Source organism: Pyxicephalus adspersus, chromosome 8 (genome assembly GCF_032062135.1).
Source record: "Pyxicephalus adspersus chromosome 8, UCB_Pads_2.0, whole genome shotgun sequence".
Classification (NCBI taxonomy): domain Eukaryota; kingdom Metazoa; phylum Chordata; class Amphibia; order Anura; family Pyxicephalidae; genus Pyxicephalus; species Pyxicephalus adspersus.
Genome location: NC_092865.1, coordinates 56,877,636 through 56,893,133, shown reverse-complemented (window position 1 = coordinate 56,893,133; position 15,498 = coordinate 56,877,636). Strand labels below are relative to the sequence as shown.

At 39.6% G+C, this 15,498-nt stretch overlaps 1 protein-coding gene across 1 annotated transcript in view; it reads right to left on the bottom strand.

Moving 5' to 3' along the window:
- Positions 1-12,955: 12,955 nt before the first annotated feature.
- Positions 12,956-15,498, bottom strand: part of SUCLG2 (succinate-CoA ligase GDP-forming subunit beta) — a 100,922-nt gene continuing 98,379 nt past the window's right edge. The window contains exon 10 of the mRNA XM_072421213.1: positions 12,956-14,354. Within this exon, the coding sequence (XP_072277314.1) occupies positions 14,239-14,354 (116 nt within the window). The 3' untranslated portion in view covers positions 12,956-14,238. The remainder of the gene's footprint in view (positions 14,355-15,498) is intronic.

The following is a 15,498-nucleotide window of genomic DNA, read 5'->3' as shown; positions in this document are numbered from 1 at the left end:
TATTTAAGGCTTTATATATACTTTAAGTAATTCCTTCTCCCTCCAGAACCTCCTAAAATCTTATACTCCCCTTCCCACTTCACTGCGCGACCCAACTGCAAAAGATTCTGGCAACAGCGGGGGTAGATAATTATAAGAAATTTGATGGGGGGTAGCTGGGATAACACAGATATCCTTTAAGCCTAGTCATTTATGGGTTGATTTTGTTGGCTGGAGTTTTTTGGGACAAGATGTTTTTGAAAATTCAATACAAGTACAATTCAGTCAGCTTTGCACTAAAACGATCGCACTTCCACAAGCCAAATGTTTGGGAAAAGTTAAATATTGGACAATAAAAGAGGCAGATGTGACTTTTCCTAAAGACATTAGTGCAGCCTGTTTAATCCATTTTAATCTGACACACTGGCAATCCTTTCCTGGCACTGTGGTTGCTGGCAGGAGATCACCTCTTACCCACTGCAGGCAATGTGATATTCAGTATCAAGGAAATTGAAATATTCAGCCATATATATTTTTTAGTTAGGAAAAGGACTCTGACAGTAATTGGACATTTGCTGTCTTTACTTTCTTCCTTTCTTAATAAAAGCAATAGTTTTAGAATTTGATTATAGTTGCTTTATTATTACCAGTAAACATGTACCCAAATTAGAAAAAAGATTACAGACCACGTCAAGAACGGTTTAACCAGAACCTTAAAGCGGACCGATCATCAAATGTTTTACCATTTTATATAAGTGGAATGTTTTTTTTTATTTAATTTTTTAAACTTTGTTTCTAAGCTTTGAAGGGGGGACCCATCCTCCTCTGTCTTTACAGCCATGGTGGTAAAGATTGAATGATAAGCCCGCACTCTCGTGGGATGCATGATGTTTGGGATGCATGATGGCTATTGCACATCTTGCATGTGGAGATGGGGCTATCCTTTTTTTTACACTTTCCTAATGGCACATCACCCAATCTCACACCTGCGCAGTGCAAGGATGTAGGAAGAAGAACCCAAAAGAACAGGAAGAAGATGGTGGCACCTGTTGTCTAGCTAAACCCAGACTTACTCAACAAGGATTGCAGGCTTTCCACATGTAGAGGTCATTTTTTTGTGATAGTTCCACTTTAAGTCATGGGTGTTCTTTGAAAACAGTAAAGGAATAGTGGATGCTTGTCCCGGCGCAATTTGAAACACCATCCGGATCCACTGGGGTTGGTTTACTACTAAGGGAACATAGATTGTTCATATAGCAGCCTGAATTATTCCCCCTACGGGGGATATTTCGCTTAGTAATTTAGAATAAAGGTATGCTGACTTTAACCATCCAATCATGTGAAAGAAAAAAGAATCACAAAATTCACTACCCTAGATAATTGAATCTAGCACATGTGCGCCCATTAGAATTAGAATGTTAGAGTTAGAATGTTAAGCCATTAGGGCTGATTAAATAAAGCTCTCCAAGGCTGGGGAAAATACACTTTCATCACTGAAGCTGGGTGATCCAGCAAACCTGGAATGGATTTCTTAAAAGTAATTTACTTTTTAGCAAATGCTTTCAATCCTGAACCAGATCCATTCCTGAATTTCTTGATCATCCAGTTTTTTATTATGAAAGTGTATCCTTTCCAGCCTTGGAGAGCTTTAATAAATCAGGTCCAATGCATCAATAGACAATGCATGTGGCCTGTTCCTACATAACAGCCAGGCAGCAGCAAAATATGGCAATATGCCAGATGATGGGCTTGGCTAAAAGGGTCCGTGGAGAACATTAAAGTGGCTCTACTAGTTATAACAATTAAATGTGTCATTAATATACCCATAACAAGAGATTTGTTTCAAAACAAACATGCCAATAAGACAAAACAATTATAATTCCGTTCCATTAGTTTTTCCATGATATTTAGTCTTAGTTAAAAACTTTTTCCGCCTACGTGACGTGCTGCTGCATGTTAATTGGCTGGATAGGTTCCTTGCTCTATCACATGAGGGCAAGGAGGGGTTCCTGAATCCTAAATAAGCTACAAATTGCTTTTCGGGTAAATGGAGTTTTTTTTCCAAGCAAGAGTTGCTGCTGCAATGTTCTGGTTTGCTGAACTTGCTGTGAGGTGCAGTTTTTGTGCAATTGGTCATTCTTTTCAAAACTGGGAACACAGGCGCTTCACTCTTCTGCAAGCAGTAGGGACAATGAACAGAGATTGTGGCTCTCCAGCCATACTGTGTCATCACATATGATTCCTGGCTCGGAAAAAATCACCAGTGACAGGACACTTTCTTGGGAGAAGAAGCTGAACAAAACCAAGGGGATGCAGGCACGATGAAAGCAATTTGATGTGGATAACATTTGACATATGCAGTTTTAATACGTGCACGGCTCCTAAGTGGTGACAAAATGCAGCTTATGAGCATATATTACAGAAAAGAGACTTGTAAATGCTACGGGGTAGTGGTGGCTCATTGTGGAAGGGTCACCTTCAGCCCTTTGCAGACAGGCTGTGTTTAGATTACAAAACAAAGATAATTCCTGTCTGGTAAGGGTGAGCGGGATGGATGTGATGTCGGTGGACTGCGGTAATTAAGGAGGCCCTATGCATTCCGCACAGGTAGCTTGTAGAGATAGGCTTTTTACTTTATAATTACACTCATATTTCTGAATTAATTGGCTCATCTAAGAGCAATATGAGATGGGCAATCTTTTAGGCTGCATAGATATTAGAGACAGGTCTGCATGTTCAACCTTTGAAAGATTTATATTCAGATATTGACGTATACATGCAGGCTTGGATACCCAAGTGTGCATATTTATGTCAATTAAAGTTAGGAGGGGCTGAATGCCTCCTACACCATCTTATTGCAGCAAAAAAGGCCGATCGACAAAATATATCCAACACAGCTTCTAGTTTGCACACAACTAGTGAGCTGCTGCAGGGTCATAACTACAGTATATGTTAGAGATATCTATATATCTTCCTGTATGCATTATTGACCTGCCCGAAAGTGGTCATAAGAGGCCCCCTACATTCCCTCTGGAATAAGGGACCCTGTCTTGATAGAGACACCCCTTTTTCTACATCATTGGTTCCAGTTTGAGTATTTACATAGACTAGAGTACAGGGCCACATATTGTAGTAGGGGTGTTGGCATGGTGCTGTGGCTTCATGTGTATTTGCATCAGTTCCATGGTCCTGTATAGCTTATATCATTTGAATAATGAACTAATCATTAATCTTATGTCATTTTAATAAAAAGACTGAGCCCCCTAAAACTGCAACATTACCTGATCAAATGGAAACTGGTAATACCTCACCTTATGTCTATTGGTTTGGATGCTTTTAAAGGAATTTGCCCTAAGATAAATCCGTAGGTTGCCATTGCTGAACTCCTTTTAAAAATCCTAGATGCATGGATGTTTCGCACCTGGCCTGAATATTTTCTTAAAAGCCCACCTGGAAGTATTCAGATCAGGCAACATGATCTCATCAGACTTCTCTGGCTGTTTGGGATCAGCCACTCAAAAAATATAGAAACCAAAGGGTTAGTATGAAACTCCTTGTACAGCATTTTTATTAGGAAAATCACAGCAAAACTTATGTGGTTCCTATAATTGTAGTTTTTAGTCACCAAGCTGGTAAAATTGGTTTGGGAAGTTGATGACTAGATGATGAGATCAGAAAACTTTGGCTTTGGCCTTTTCCTTAAAAAAATTAAACCAGCAACACAGAAAATCTAACTTATTTTAAATTGTTTTTTTTTTAAATCTAATTTATTTTAAAATTTTGGGATTATCTTTGGCTGCAAATGTTTAAACCTAATTGTAAGAGAGATCTAGATATCCATTTGTCAGTAAATCTACCTGTAGAGTTTCTAACAAGTCTGTAGTTCGTCTGAATTCTCCATTGGTACGTTATCATTTGCCCAGTGGAATAAATCAAGTTCTATTAAGATATTCATATGATAGTGTGAAACTTACCCAAATGATAGAAGGAAATTACCCCCCCCCCCCCCCACTACATGTGTGAATAGTGAACAGAGAGGCTGGTTTATTTAAAGAGATATTAGCACTAAGTAATGTTAATTCAATTTCACATTTCAAGTGTTGCGTTGGTGGAAAGTGATGTAACATGGAATTCCCTGGTATAAACCATCCTTTCACTGAATAATGAAATTGCTCTGAATAAAGATGAGAGCATGTTTAAAAATACATAGATAGATTCTATGCCTGGTACATTCATAGGAACCCATTTATTAACTGGTACTGTTCTGGACAAATTGTTATAGTTGGAAGGTCGTGTGTGTGTGTAAGCACATGCTTTTGTTAATCAAGGCATGCTGCATTGTATTGTATATTCACTCTATTTCTTTCTTTTTTGGAGAGAGGTAGAAAAGATCAGAACCTTGGCAAGGGGTGATTGCTGTCCAAAGTGCCAATAAAATTTCTGCTTACTACCCGTTTTTGCAGACAGAAAGTCTCTAGGTACGGGAAGGCTTGTACCAACTTTTTATTGCAGTTTTTATTTGCAAATGTTTCCAAATGTCCATTCTGATGAAACCATTGTCTACCTTATAGTACATGAGCGAAAATCTTTGTAATAAAGCCGCGGATAGTAGTACAAACTGGGTAGAGACTCTAACCTGTTGTCACTCTAAGCAAAACTATATTAAAAAAAGCTTTGGGTAGACATAAACATATACTTTGAGACCTCAATGATTTAGGGTGGAATTACAGCCTAGTTCAATGTATAAAAAAAACTGCACTTTCAGCATTGTTGGCAATACAGAAGACCAAGATGGCCAGTAACATATGTTGCAGTGAACAGTTGCTTTGGTGGCTACCGTATGTGTGTGTTAGGTCATAGTAACTTGTGTTAATGTGCATTACAGTAACCTTTGACTGAAGTTGTTGTTTCTAATTTTATTTGATATTTTGTCACAAAGCAGAATCCCAATTAATGGTATTTCATTAAGTTATTACTTACCAAGTCAGCAGATGTGTTCATTCACACTCCTCCCACAGCACCCTCTGCATGTCCGCGATATGGCGGCTCCATCTGCTGCGTCAGGTTTACATGTCGTGTTGTGTACAGAAGCAGGATCTGTACTTGTCATCTGATAAGTCTTTTTTTGGTTCTTGGTGACCTTTAACAGTAAAAAAAAAAAAAAAGATGCTTCAAAACAAAGCTCACAACAACAATAGACTGGGCGTATTGAGTGTCAACTTAGATAAAGAGAACATATTGTTAACATTTAAGAAAGTAGCAAAAGTTGCAAAATGGAGATATGTGCATGAACACTAGGGATGAATGGAGAAATATGGGCTCAGTTGTGCAGTGATTACAGTTGTGGATGTGTAAGGTCTTGAAAAGCCCCATGCAGCAAAACTGATTTGAGCCAGATTCTTATTGTGCAGAGCTGTACAGTAATTTGGAGTGTAGGTACACCATGAATGGATAACTATCAACTTGGGGCAAAGTGTCACTGCTACGAAGGACATTTCACATGCTAGTTGGTCGGGCAAACAGAACAAAGCAGATGGGAGAAGAAAAAGAGGCAGTGGTCATTAATGAGGAGAGAGATAGGAGGAACAACTTTGGGAGTGGTGCTGTACATGGGAGAAGAGAATAAGTTTAGTGAGGGCCTCCGAGTGTGCACTTATGGAGATAGATATTACGAGTACAACAGAGAAAAAGTTATCAGGGTTAGTAATACATACACAGTTTTACTAGGCAGTACCTACCAGGCAGGTTTACAAGGCAGTGCTGGGTTTGATTAAAGCAAAGCAAAAGGTTTGGTATTGTGGTTTACCACCATGGCAGGTGGGTAAGATTCATGGGTGTACAAGTAAGGATTAGAGTTACCCCAGTTAGGTAAGATATAGATGGGGATATAAGTTAGGCAATGACATTAGACCCCCTTGCACGGGTTTAACTGAATCAGTTGAGATCCATGACCAGGCATAGGCATCTACCAGTTCAGTGAGAATACATTTTTCATTGCCATTCCCACAGTCTACAGGCAACCAGGGAGCAATGCCTTTGGTACATATAAAGACATGCTTTGGCAATCCGGTTTCTGTAAAATTATAACCAGTGACAGGACTGGCATTGTGTCCTAATTCACAGCGCTTTAACCATCTCTAGTAAACCATACCTAGTTTTTGCCATGGTGCCCTTTTTTGTAAACTAAAACATGGCAACTCTTGTGTAACCTCTGGATCTTCTGAAGGTATCCAAAATGGCATCATCCAAGCCACTGTCACAAGCCTGTGCAGAGTACCAAAAACATTTTAAGTAGATCAGTGTTACTCAACCAGGGTTCCTCCAGAGCTTGCTAGGGATTCTTTGAGCAATGAACAACTCAGGCCAGTTTAAATGGTCCCCGATGATCTTTCTGCCTATCTTCCTAATGGTCAGAAATGTAAGAGGCATTCTTTTTACTGGCCACTACACTAATGTGCTGTGAGCTGTGGAGTAAGTAATATTAGTATTATAGTATAGTAATAGTATTCATAGTAGGGAGTTCCCTGAAGATTGAAAAGTTATTTCAGGGATTTTCTCATGTTAAAAAGGTCAAGAAACACCATTCTAGATACTATCCAGGTATTGCCATTGGGGCAGTGACTGCTATCTCCATTGTGGAAAAACAGGTTCAATTTAAAGATTTAGAATACTTCAGCAAGTTATGAATACGAAGCATTTGCTTCCTTTAAAGGGTACACGACACCACAACGCCTTTAAATAGACCTCTGCAACAATCAACCGCAATGCCGAAGCCCCAAAGGTGTCCACAATAAAACACATCGAATATAAAGTGGAATTCTTGAAGACTTTCTGCTACATTTATTAACTGACATGTATTATTGATAGGCGATCTCATCCATATTTAATATCCCACAACTAAAGTCATTTTGGGAAGAGCAGAAGATGCTTATTTAAAAGCATTGTAAACAACTTAGATTTTATGGCTCTGTTACTACACACCTGACACACCACTGAAGGATGGGGGGAGAAAAAGCAGGAGGAGCGGGCTTGTAGAAAAGTCTCAAAGGTGAACATTTTGTGTGGTAAGGAGCAAGCGGTTTGGACAATATCTTATTGTTCTTTAACACAGAAATTAACCATTCCACTAAAAATTGTCACCAGATGGGTATCTTTTTGCAGCATTGTCCCTTCTGCAATAAAATAAACCTTACCTGCTTGATCTCAACTTCGAAATACATCCAACCTATCCCCAGTTGTCGTGGGTATCTCCATCTTTACCCGCTTCACTTCTGGGTTCCTGCGCTTCGGACATCTTGATTGGCCCGGTCATAATGATGTAATTCCCACACATGCATGCAAGAGTTCATTCAGACCCAGAGACCCCAGGGAAAGTTGGTATACCCCGCATATCCTGGCATCATTGTCCCACAATTTCTGGTCATGTTCTGCTGTTATCTGAAGTTCTTGGTGGACAGATCTCCAACTTCCAACTGCATATCTAAGAGTCTTTAGAGTTGAATGCCAGGTAGATATAAAGATACAAATTAATGCAGCTCTGAAATGATTAATAAATCAATAAATATGTTTTTAAATGAGAACAAAAACAGACCAAAGTTGAACAAGTATAAACCTCTTCCTGTCTTTGTAGAATAATGCTAGGGTGGAAGGTAGTGAAGAAGCAGAACAAGGAACTCATCATTTGATGAGCGCAAAAGCTAATAGGAACATATACCAAAATGACAGAGAAATGAGCTCATAATTGTGCTGCTTTTCCATTTCCTGTTCATTCACAGGCTGGGAGTGGGTCCGGGATAACCCATTTTAAGGGGAAGGGGATTGAATGATGCTGGGCAGACTGAGGACATTTAGTGGCAGAAAAAAGTTCTGTAGAGAAAATTTGTGAACTGAAGAGTTGTGCTCTGATATTTTCTGAAGCTGTTGCAGTGTGGAGAAGACAGGCTCTCTTTATTAGGTATAAACTTTCCCAATCTGCAGAGTGGCACGCTTGTGATGCATATAGGTAATGAGACCAGTACTGCCAACTTGCCTGTTACTGCGAATACAACACTTTCTACGACCAAATAGGATCTGTTCTTCAAGTCTTTGGGCTACCATGTTAAAGACAGGTGCTTGTTCAAAAAGGCCAGGTAGATCATGGATAAATCTAGGACAGAACCAGAGGAAAAAAAGGTTCCTGATTTGTGCATTACTGATGTCTGTGGGCCATAATTCCAGCCTTGGGGCTGTTATAATGATCTACAGACCCCCCCCCCCCCCCCAAACCAGTCCAGTTAAATATATCAATGAAAATGCTCATACCCCCCCCCCCCCAACCCCCCCCCCCCGGGCTTCCTATAAAGGTTACTGACTTTAGAGGAACAGGTACACTTTTTTAAGATATTAAACAGCAGATATTAAATTTTAAGAAGTCAAGAGCGGCAGGCGTCAGCAAGACAGGGAAAAGAGTGAGATGTAATACATTTTTTATGAGTTTTCGATCTAAAATATTTACTTGTGCTGTGTCGTGGAGTTATCAAACAACAGGAGGAAAGAATTTACATGTAGAGATTCACACACAACAGAACACTTTATGATCCTCGTTTATGTTCCTTACCAAAGGCAAAAATCTGATAATGGCTTATTTATTTGAAATGCATATAACTTTAACTGCTGAAGATGCATTTTTCATTACCACAATGTAAGGAAAATAATCAAAATCTCATTTATGAAGGTATTCAGGGGATACTTTTTTTCAGTTTGGTGGCCACAAACTGAAAGATCTGTTAAGAGAATGTCCTTGGGGGGATTTACAGTCATTTTAGACTCTTGATGAGCCACAGCGTTTTGCCAAGGTTCAACTGGCTTTGCAAACCACTGCAGCAGATCATGGCACAGTTACCAAAATGCAGCGGAGTTGTTGCCTGAAGATCTGTACTGCAGCCACAAGCAAATTTCATTGCCCGTGGTGTGGTTTGCTTCTCCTGCCCACACAGCAGCAATGTGCTGCCAGCCGCCTGGTTTGACACCGCGTGTTTGAAAGTGCCCTTATCCCTCTTGTCAAGCCAGTCCTACTGAACTTTCTGCCTCACGCTTATTGAAAAATTGACTTTTCTGGTAAGGTCAATTTTCTGGGCCCCCTTCGTGCTCAATGGTTCCTACCACCAACCCCTACTTCAATACTGTCTCCTGCAGTGATGTAGGGGTCAGTGGGGGGCATTATTCTAGGACTAATATTCTTACTAAAATTTTTTTGCAGCTTTTCAAAAAATATAAACCGGAACAAAGACTTGGCCCTACTTGCTCTCTCTTGCTCGTTCTCTCTCGACCCCCACTGTCAACTTAATTTTCGCATATGTTATAGACAATAGAAGGTGTTCAGTAGCTTTAACACACTTTATTGATAGGGTGAGAATACTACAAAGATTCAGTAAATTGTATACACCTAGAACAGGAAGTGTTTAACTGGCATGATCTAGATAGATTTAGGAGGTATAGATTTCAGAACTCGTAGTACAGCAATTTCCACATGATTTTGTTCACACTCTTCATGTATTGTGTATATTTTATGTGGAACTATCTCTGGCAATTTACTCCAAACTATTCAAACATACACATACTGCTTGTGTGTCACCTTCCCCTGAGGAAGCCCCCAAAGCAAAATGCATCAGACTGAGACCAATGATTCTTTCCACTCGCCAACTATTCTTTACCTATTAATGGGACCTATTTATTTGAACTGTACCACAGTAATAAAGTGTATGGGAATATGTCCAAAACCCTAACAGGAGCAGCGAGAAATGGACCATTTATTTGTTTATTATGTATATAACCTGTTAATTTCACCTTATAAGAAATTGCACAATATACTTTGCCAATAAAACTCCCTTGCTGTTATTATTCTCTCTTTTGATTTCTAACTTGCAGGGTCACCAAGTGGGGGTAAAAAAAAGGGAAATTGATGCAGCCACCACAGGAACACTGTCATGTATGCCCATTACTGGTTGGAGAGTGGTAGATATTAAATGGTGGTCACGAACCAGCAGCACAGAAGGGAATGCTAAGATGAAATGCAGATTCTTATTCTTGTATTGAATTATGACCAGTGTTGGTTTGGAGGTACCCTAGGGGCAATGAGCAGTGTGTGTCTCTAAAGTAAGATTAACTGACACCAATGTAAAATTTTTGGCTATCTGTAAGGGTGGAAATCTTCCTACCGGCCAGCAATGTACAAGGTATTCTTCTTTCTGATCAACATGCTAACATATGAGCTGTGGATAAAGTGAGGTGTTCTCCCCAGACCTTTTTAGCTGGGTGCACCACCCAGCACATTTCAGTAAGCACCCGGCTGTTTTTGGGTGGTTACTGAAGAGTTGAGCCACAACACAGGGGCTACAACCCGCCTACAATTTCTTACCACCCAGCTCTGGGTTGAACACTGAAATGATTATAGGTGGGTGTTCCTGGAGGACCTGAAAGTTATTTCAAGGGATTCACTCGTGTTAAAATGGTTAAAAAACACTGCTATAGATTATCATTACTTTAAGGCAAAGTCATGGGGTTTGCAATTGCGGACCTTCTTATGAAAATACAATGCTAAGAAACTTGCAAAAATTCTGTTCGGGGATAAAATTGAAAAAGTGTTTTATATATTCTCTTCCTAGAATTATTTGGTAGAGGGAAAAGAAAAGCCAGCCAGGTTCTCCTGACACTGGAAACTTGCCAGGAAGAGCGACCAGAAAGATAACCTCATTAGTGCAGTGATAGCCCTTCCCTGTCTAATCATAGACAAGGAGGCTGGCCAGTGCCCAAGTGGAGAAAATTGAGGTCACCAAGTTGTTGTTATCTGAAAGGATCACGCGACTACTTAAACACTGATTTTTCTGCCGCAAAAAGACAAGCATGCACAGCAGCAACTTTAAGCTTCATCGATGAGTGTTTACTGACTGACATGACAGATCTTGCTGTGCTATCTGTCTTTGTAACCCACACAATATAAAACTTGGGCACTTGATCTTCCCAAAACCCGTTTTCCCGGTGAAACATACAGACAATTAATCATCCTGTCATCTACCTGCTAACCTTCTATTTTTGCCCACGTAGAAAAAACACAAAGAAGAATTCTGGCTTAGTCAGTTCTACAGCATAAATAACCTTGCTTCTCTCTTCTCAGTAAAGAAAGCTTTTCATTTCCCAGCCGGTATAGGAAGAGCAGCAATTGACAGGCCAGGTACAGATGTTATTTTCTGTAAAATGGCGACATTTTTAGTAAAAAAAACAAACAAAGCACAAATATTCTGTACAAGACTAGAGGATGGCAGATTAGCCCAAGGCTCAATTATCAGTTAATGATAGAGAGAACCCTGTGCCGCTACACCATTGCCTGTTTGGAAGTTTTAATGTTTCACAGCGCTAAATGTCACTGGACAGGTTTGAAGAGAAACAGGAGCAAGGATTTTTTATTTTCCATTTCCTTCGCTGTGATGGGATTTTCTGGACATAAATAAAAAGTATTGTATATATTCAGTGATTACATATCCTGTGCTATGATTGTAATGCTTACCTTAAAGCTGAACTCTGGACTTACCTTCAGTCTTGCACAGTTTTACCAGGCTCATGTTTTGCATCGGAATTTCTTACTCTGATTTCACTGCACATTTTAAGCTCAGATGGAGCCTGCTTTATTTCCTAGCTGGACATCCAAAATCATCTAGCCCTTTCCTTACTATCCTGAATATCCCTAGGCCAGCACATCATCCATTGGATTTCAATTTTTTCCAATCATGGAGGTTGAGCATCTCACGTGGGGTTAACACAGCTTCTGGTTTTCATGTGCAGCACCCTGTCGTCTCTCCCACATTCCATGATCTGCTTGTATTGTATAAAGGTTCACATAAGCAAAATGATTACGTGACTTTTATAATATATGGTAGGTAAAAAAGTTTCATTTTTTATTTGTTTTGTTTATGTTGAGGGGTAATTGAGGAACCATGGAGGGCAAAATACTAACCATATAAAACATTTGCTTTATTGTCCACCTTATTGGACATTAAAATATTGACATTTCTAACAAGAAACGCGTAGGTTTTCGAACAACCCCTCACTCACTGATCCCTGTAGCTTCATGTACTGTAATGTAATTCATCCTCAAAGGTCACAACAAAGGCACTATAGTAGATTTTGAACTACTCAGAGACATCGCCTGCTTACATTAGAGTGCTGAAGCCCTGGCAAGAATCTGTAATTGGAAAATAAAGCAGAAGATGTTGTGACACCTTTGTGCAAAATTTGATGATGATGTTCTCCTTTATGCCATTACCTACAGAGATTAATGAGGGCCAGTTTGACAGTAAATTGACAGAATAGTCCAAATATGATAATACTTTAGTGTGCAAAGATTTGGTAAAGGTGAACACAGAATTACATACATTTAGGAATGTAAGGGTGATAGATTGTTGCAGGAGACACAGTTTAATTTAAATTTTTCTTGTTGGGATTTCCATGGAGCCCCATTGTAGCTACAACAACATGCCCATTCCCTCCAGGAACTACAAAGAAATGCTAGGGTGCAGGAGGGCAGGCCAGCAGAAAGCACCCAATGAGCACTTTGTTCCTGTGCAGTGCATGGCCAACACAAAGCACCAGCAGTGGTCTTGATGGGGCTTCCTCAGCACACATCAGCATGCATGCCACGTACAAGGATTCTGGTGCGTGCTTGGGCAACACAAGCACAATGGAACGCACTTTCTGCGTGCGTGCAGTATTAGCACACATGCTCAACAGAATGCATGCTCATAGGGTATAAAGTCCTGCCATCAGAAGATTAGGTGGTCCCGAAAGAGCTTCATAAGAAAAGAAATATACATTTTTATAGAGGGTTTAATACCACTTTAAAACATTTTATAACATTTATATTTATATTCCTCCCATTCGTTGTCCTGCATAAATCAACTGAATAAATCAAAGTTTGTAATAAACCACCAGTGACAGACACAGATCCAGAATAGCACAATCAAATCATTTATTGTTTCAAGTATTTGTTAAAAATGGCAAAAAAGTGGAGACGGTCAGGAAATGACAATCCATTGTTCATCTAAAACCCACAAAACTTCTTCATTCAGTTACATCACATACAGCCTATGTCTGACAACTGCATTTTAACATAATCGTCGTTTTATTAATCAGAAGGTAGGGCATATAAAAAATTAGATATTTATACATGATATATCTGATGTCATCAAGAACAAAATATAGCAAGCTAGTACAGTATTAGAAACTGGGGCAAAATTGTGTCCCATTTTGAGTCTGAAAGATGTCACCAGCAAACCAAAATGACTGAATAAATACCCCAAGACTATATGTTTAGTGCACCAACAAGTCACTAACACCGATATACAATCGGCACACAGTATGGACGGCAGCACAGGACAGATGTTACACTTTATGGCTTGTGTAGACAGGCTTAGCATTCAAAATTGCAGTCAAATGCAGTATGCTACAAAGTCTGGCTCAGGTTTCAGTTCTCCAAGTTCATTTACCTATTCTATTACTTGCATGAGAATTATAAGCAACTCAGAAGCACACAAAAGCCCATGTACATGCTCCCTAATAGCGGAAGGGAACTTGGACCTCACATACGAAAAAGACCTGAACAAAAATGTCTGTGTGTCAGTGGTAACCAATCAGCTTACAGCAGGGCGGAAGGAGAAGTCTCATCCTAAAAGGAACTTTTACTACAAAGTGTGTCTTTGATAGAACGGAGGAGCTGAAATGAACGGATCATGCAGAAAAGAGGACATGGCAATGCCAAAGCATGGAATCTGCTTAGATACATCAGTGATAAGAGGTAGCTTAGAAATCCACCATTTTGGCACAAGAGTATGTCAACATTTCTTAACTTTCATCCCCCGGTGAAGGTTGGACAGTGGTATTCAGCATAATTTGCTACGGGCAACAAACACTTTTAGAAACAAGGCCTACAGGCTCAGTACATGATTATATACTTCCAAGTATATAAAAATTATTGGCAAAGTTTTACAATAGAACACAGTAATTGGAAAAAATTTGACCATATAAAAATCAGTGACGGATTATGATTTGAGCAGCGCTTGAAAGAGATTACCACAAAACCCTTTTCCCAAATGCACATTATCCAGACTACATCATGTAAGAAGTCCCTGGCACTTCCATAAAACAGTCCCCCATTTTGCATTGTGAAACTGATACATTCTGTATTAGAGGTTTTCTGTGTTAACTCTGTGTTTCTTCGGTATTGGAATTTTACTTCTTCCTTATACTAGCGACAGCCTTCTTGGCGGCATCGTCCAGGTCATTGGCAGAGGTGATGGGTAAACCGCTCTCTTTCAGAATTCGTTTGGCCTCGTTCACGTTTGTTCCTGGGGAGAAATAAATGATATTTTATGTTATAAATGAAAAAAAAACAAGTAGTAGGAGTGTTACTCAAAAACAAATTTTCATCTTGTTGGAAAACCAGTTGATATCCTGTTGTATCCATTTCTATAAAAAAATAAACAACAACAACCAAATGCTAAGCAGTTTTTCGGATTCTTTGTCCATTGGCATGAAAATCCCAGTCACTGTGAAGACACATACAAATGAATGGTGTGCAGCTTTGTGGCCCCTGTGCACAGTAAAATGCACTTTTTTCTCCTGGCCAGCGTTACGTTGTTCAACAATTTGTGCTATGGCTGCTTATCTGAGGTATTGAACCAGACAGGCTTGCTTTTCTCCTTAGATACCCTTAGATGACCTTTGTCCTTCTTTGGACCACTTTTAGTATCACCACTGAATAGTGGGGGAACACCCCACAAGATCTGCCATTTTGGAGAAGTTGTCTAGCCATCACAATTTGGTCCCTGTCAAAGCTGCTCATATCCTTACACTTTTCCGGCCTGACTCAAAGCCTTCAAGAATTGACTGTTGACTTGATGCCAAATATTTCCCACCCATTGCAACAAGATTATCAATGTCATCACTTCACCCTTTGTAATTGTAATGTTTTTAGCTGATATGATAAACCATGAACCATGTGGCATTACTACATCAATAAGCTCCCTTTCTTTTAACAGTGTTTATAAATCAGCAACACATAAGTAAATACACCAAGATAATATCTGACTTTTCACAAAGAACACAACACTCTGGGCTCACTACAGTGGTTGCATACATCTAAAGATCTCGTCTAGTCTAGACAAATTTAGAGAGAGATTTGCTGATGTTAATTCTGTGCTGTTTATTGTTCTCCTTGCTGGACAGCAAGCTGTACCCAAGTAAGTGCTTGAAGTGCAAGAACCTCCTTGATTCTGTTTCACTGTGTGGATCTGTGTCTCTTCAACTTCTACTACTTCTTGAATATTCCCACCAGTCATCAGATCAACGATCATTAAGGGGTCAGCGAGGAAGCAAAGCCCTAACTGACTGCACTTCGAGATACCATGCAGAACAAGGCACAGTGAGCAGTGAGGGAAAAGATCAGATGCAGGAAGACCACAGTAAATAATGGTGAATAATTTTCTTCTC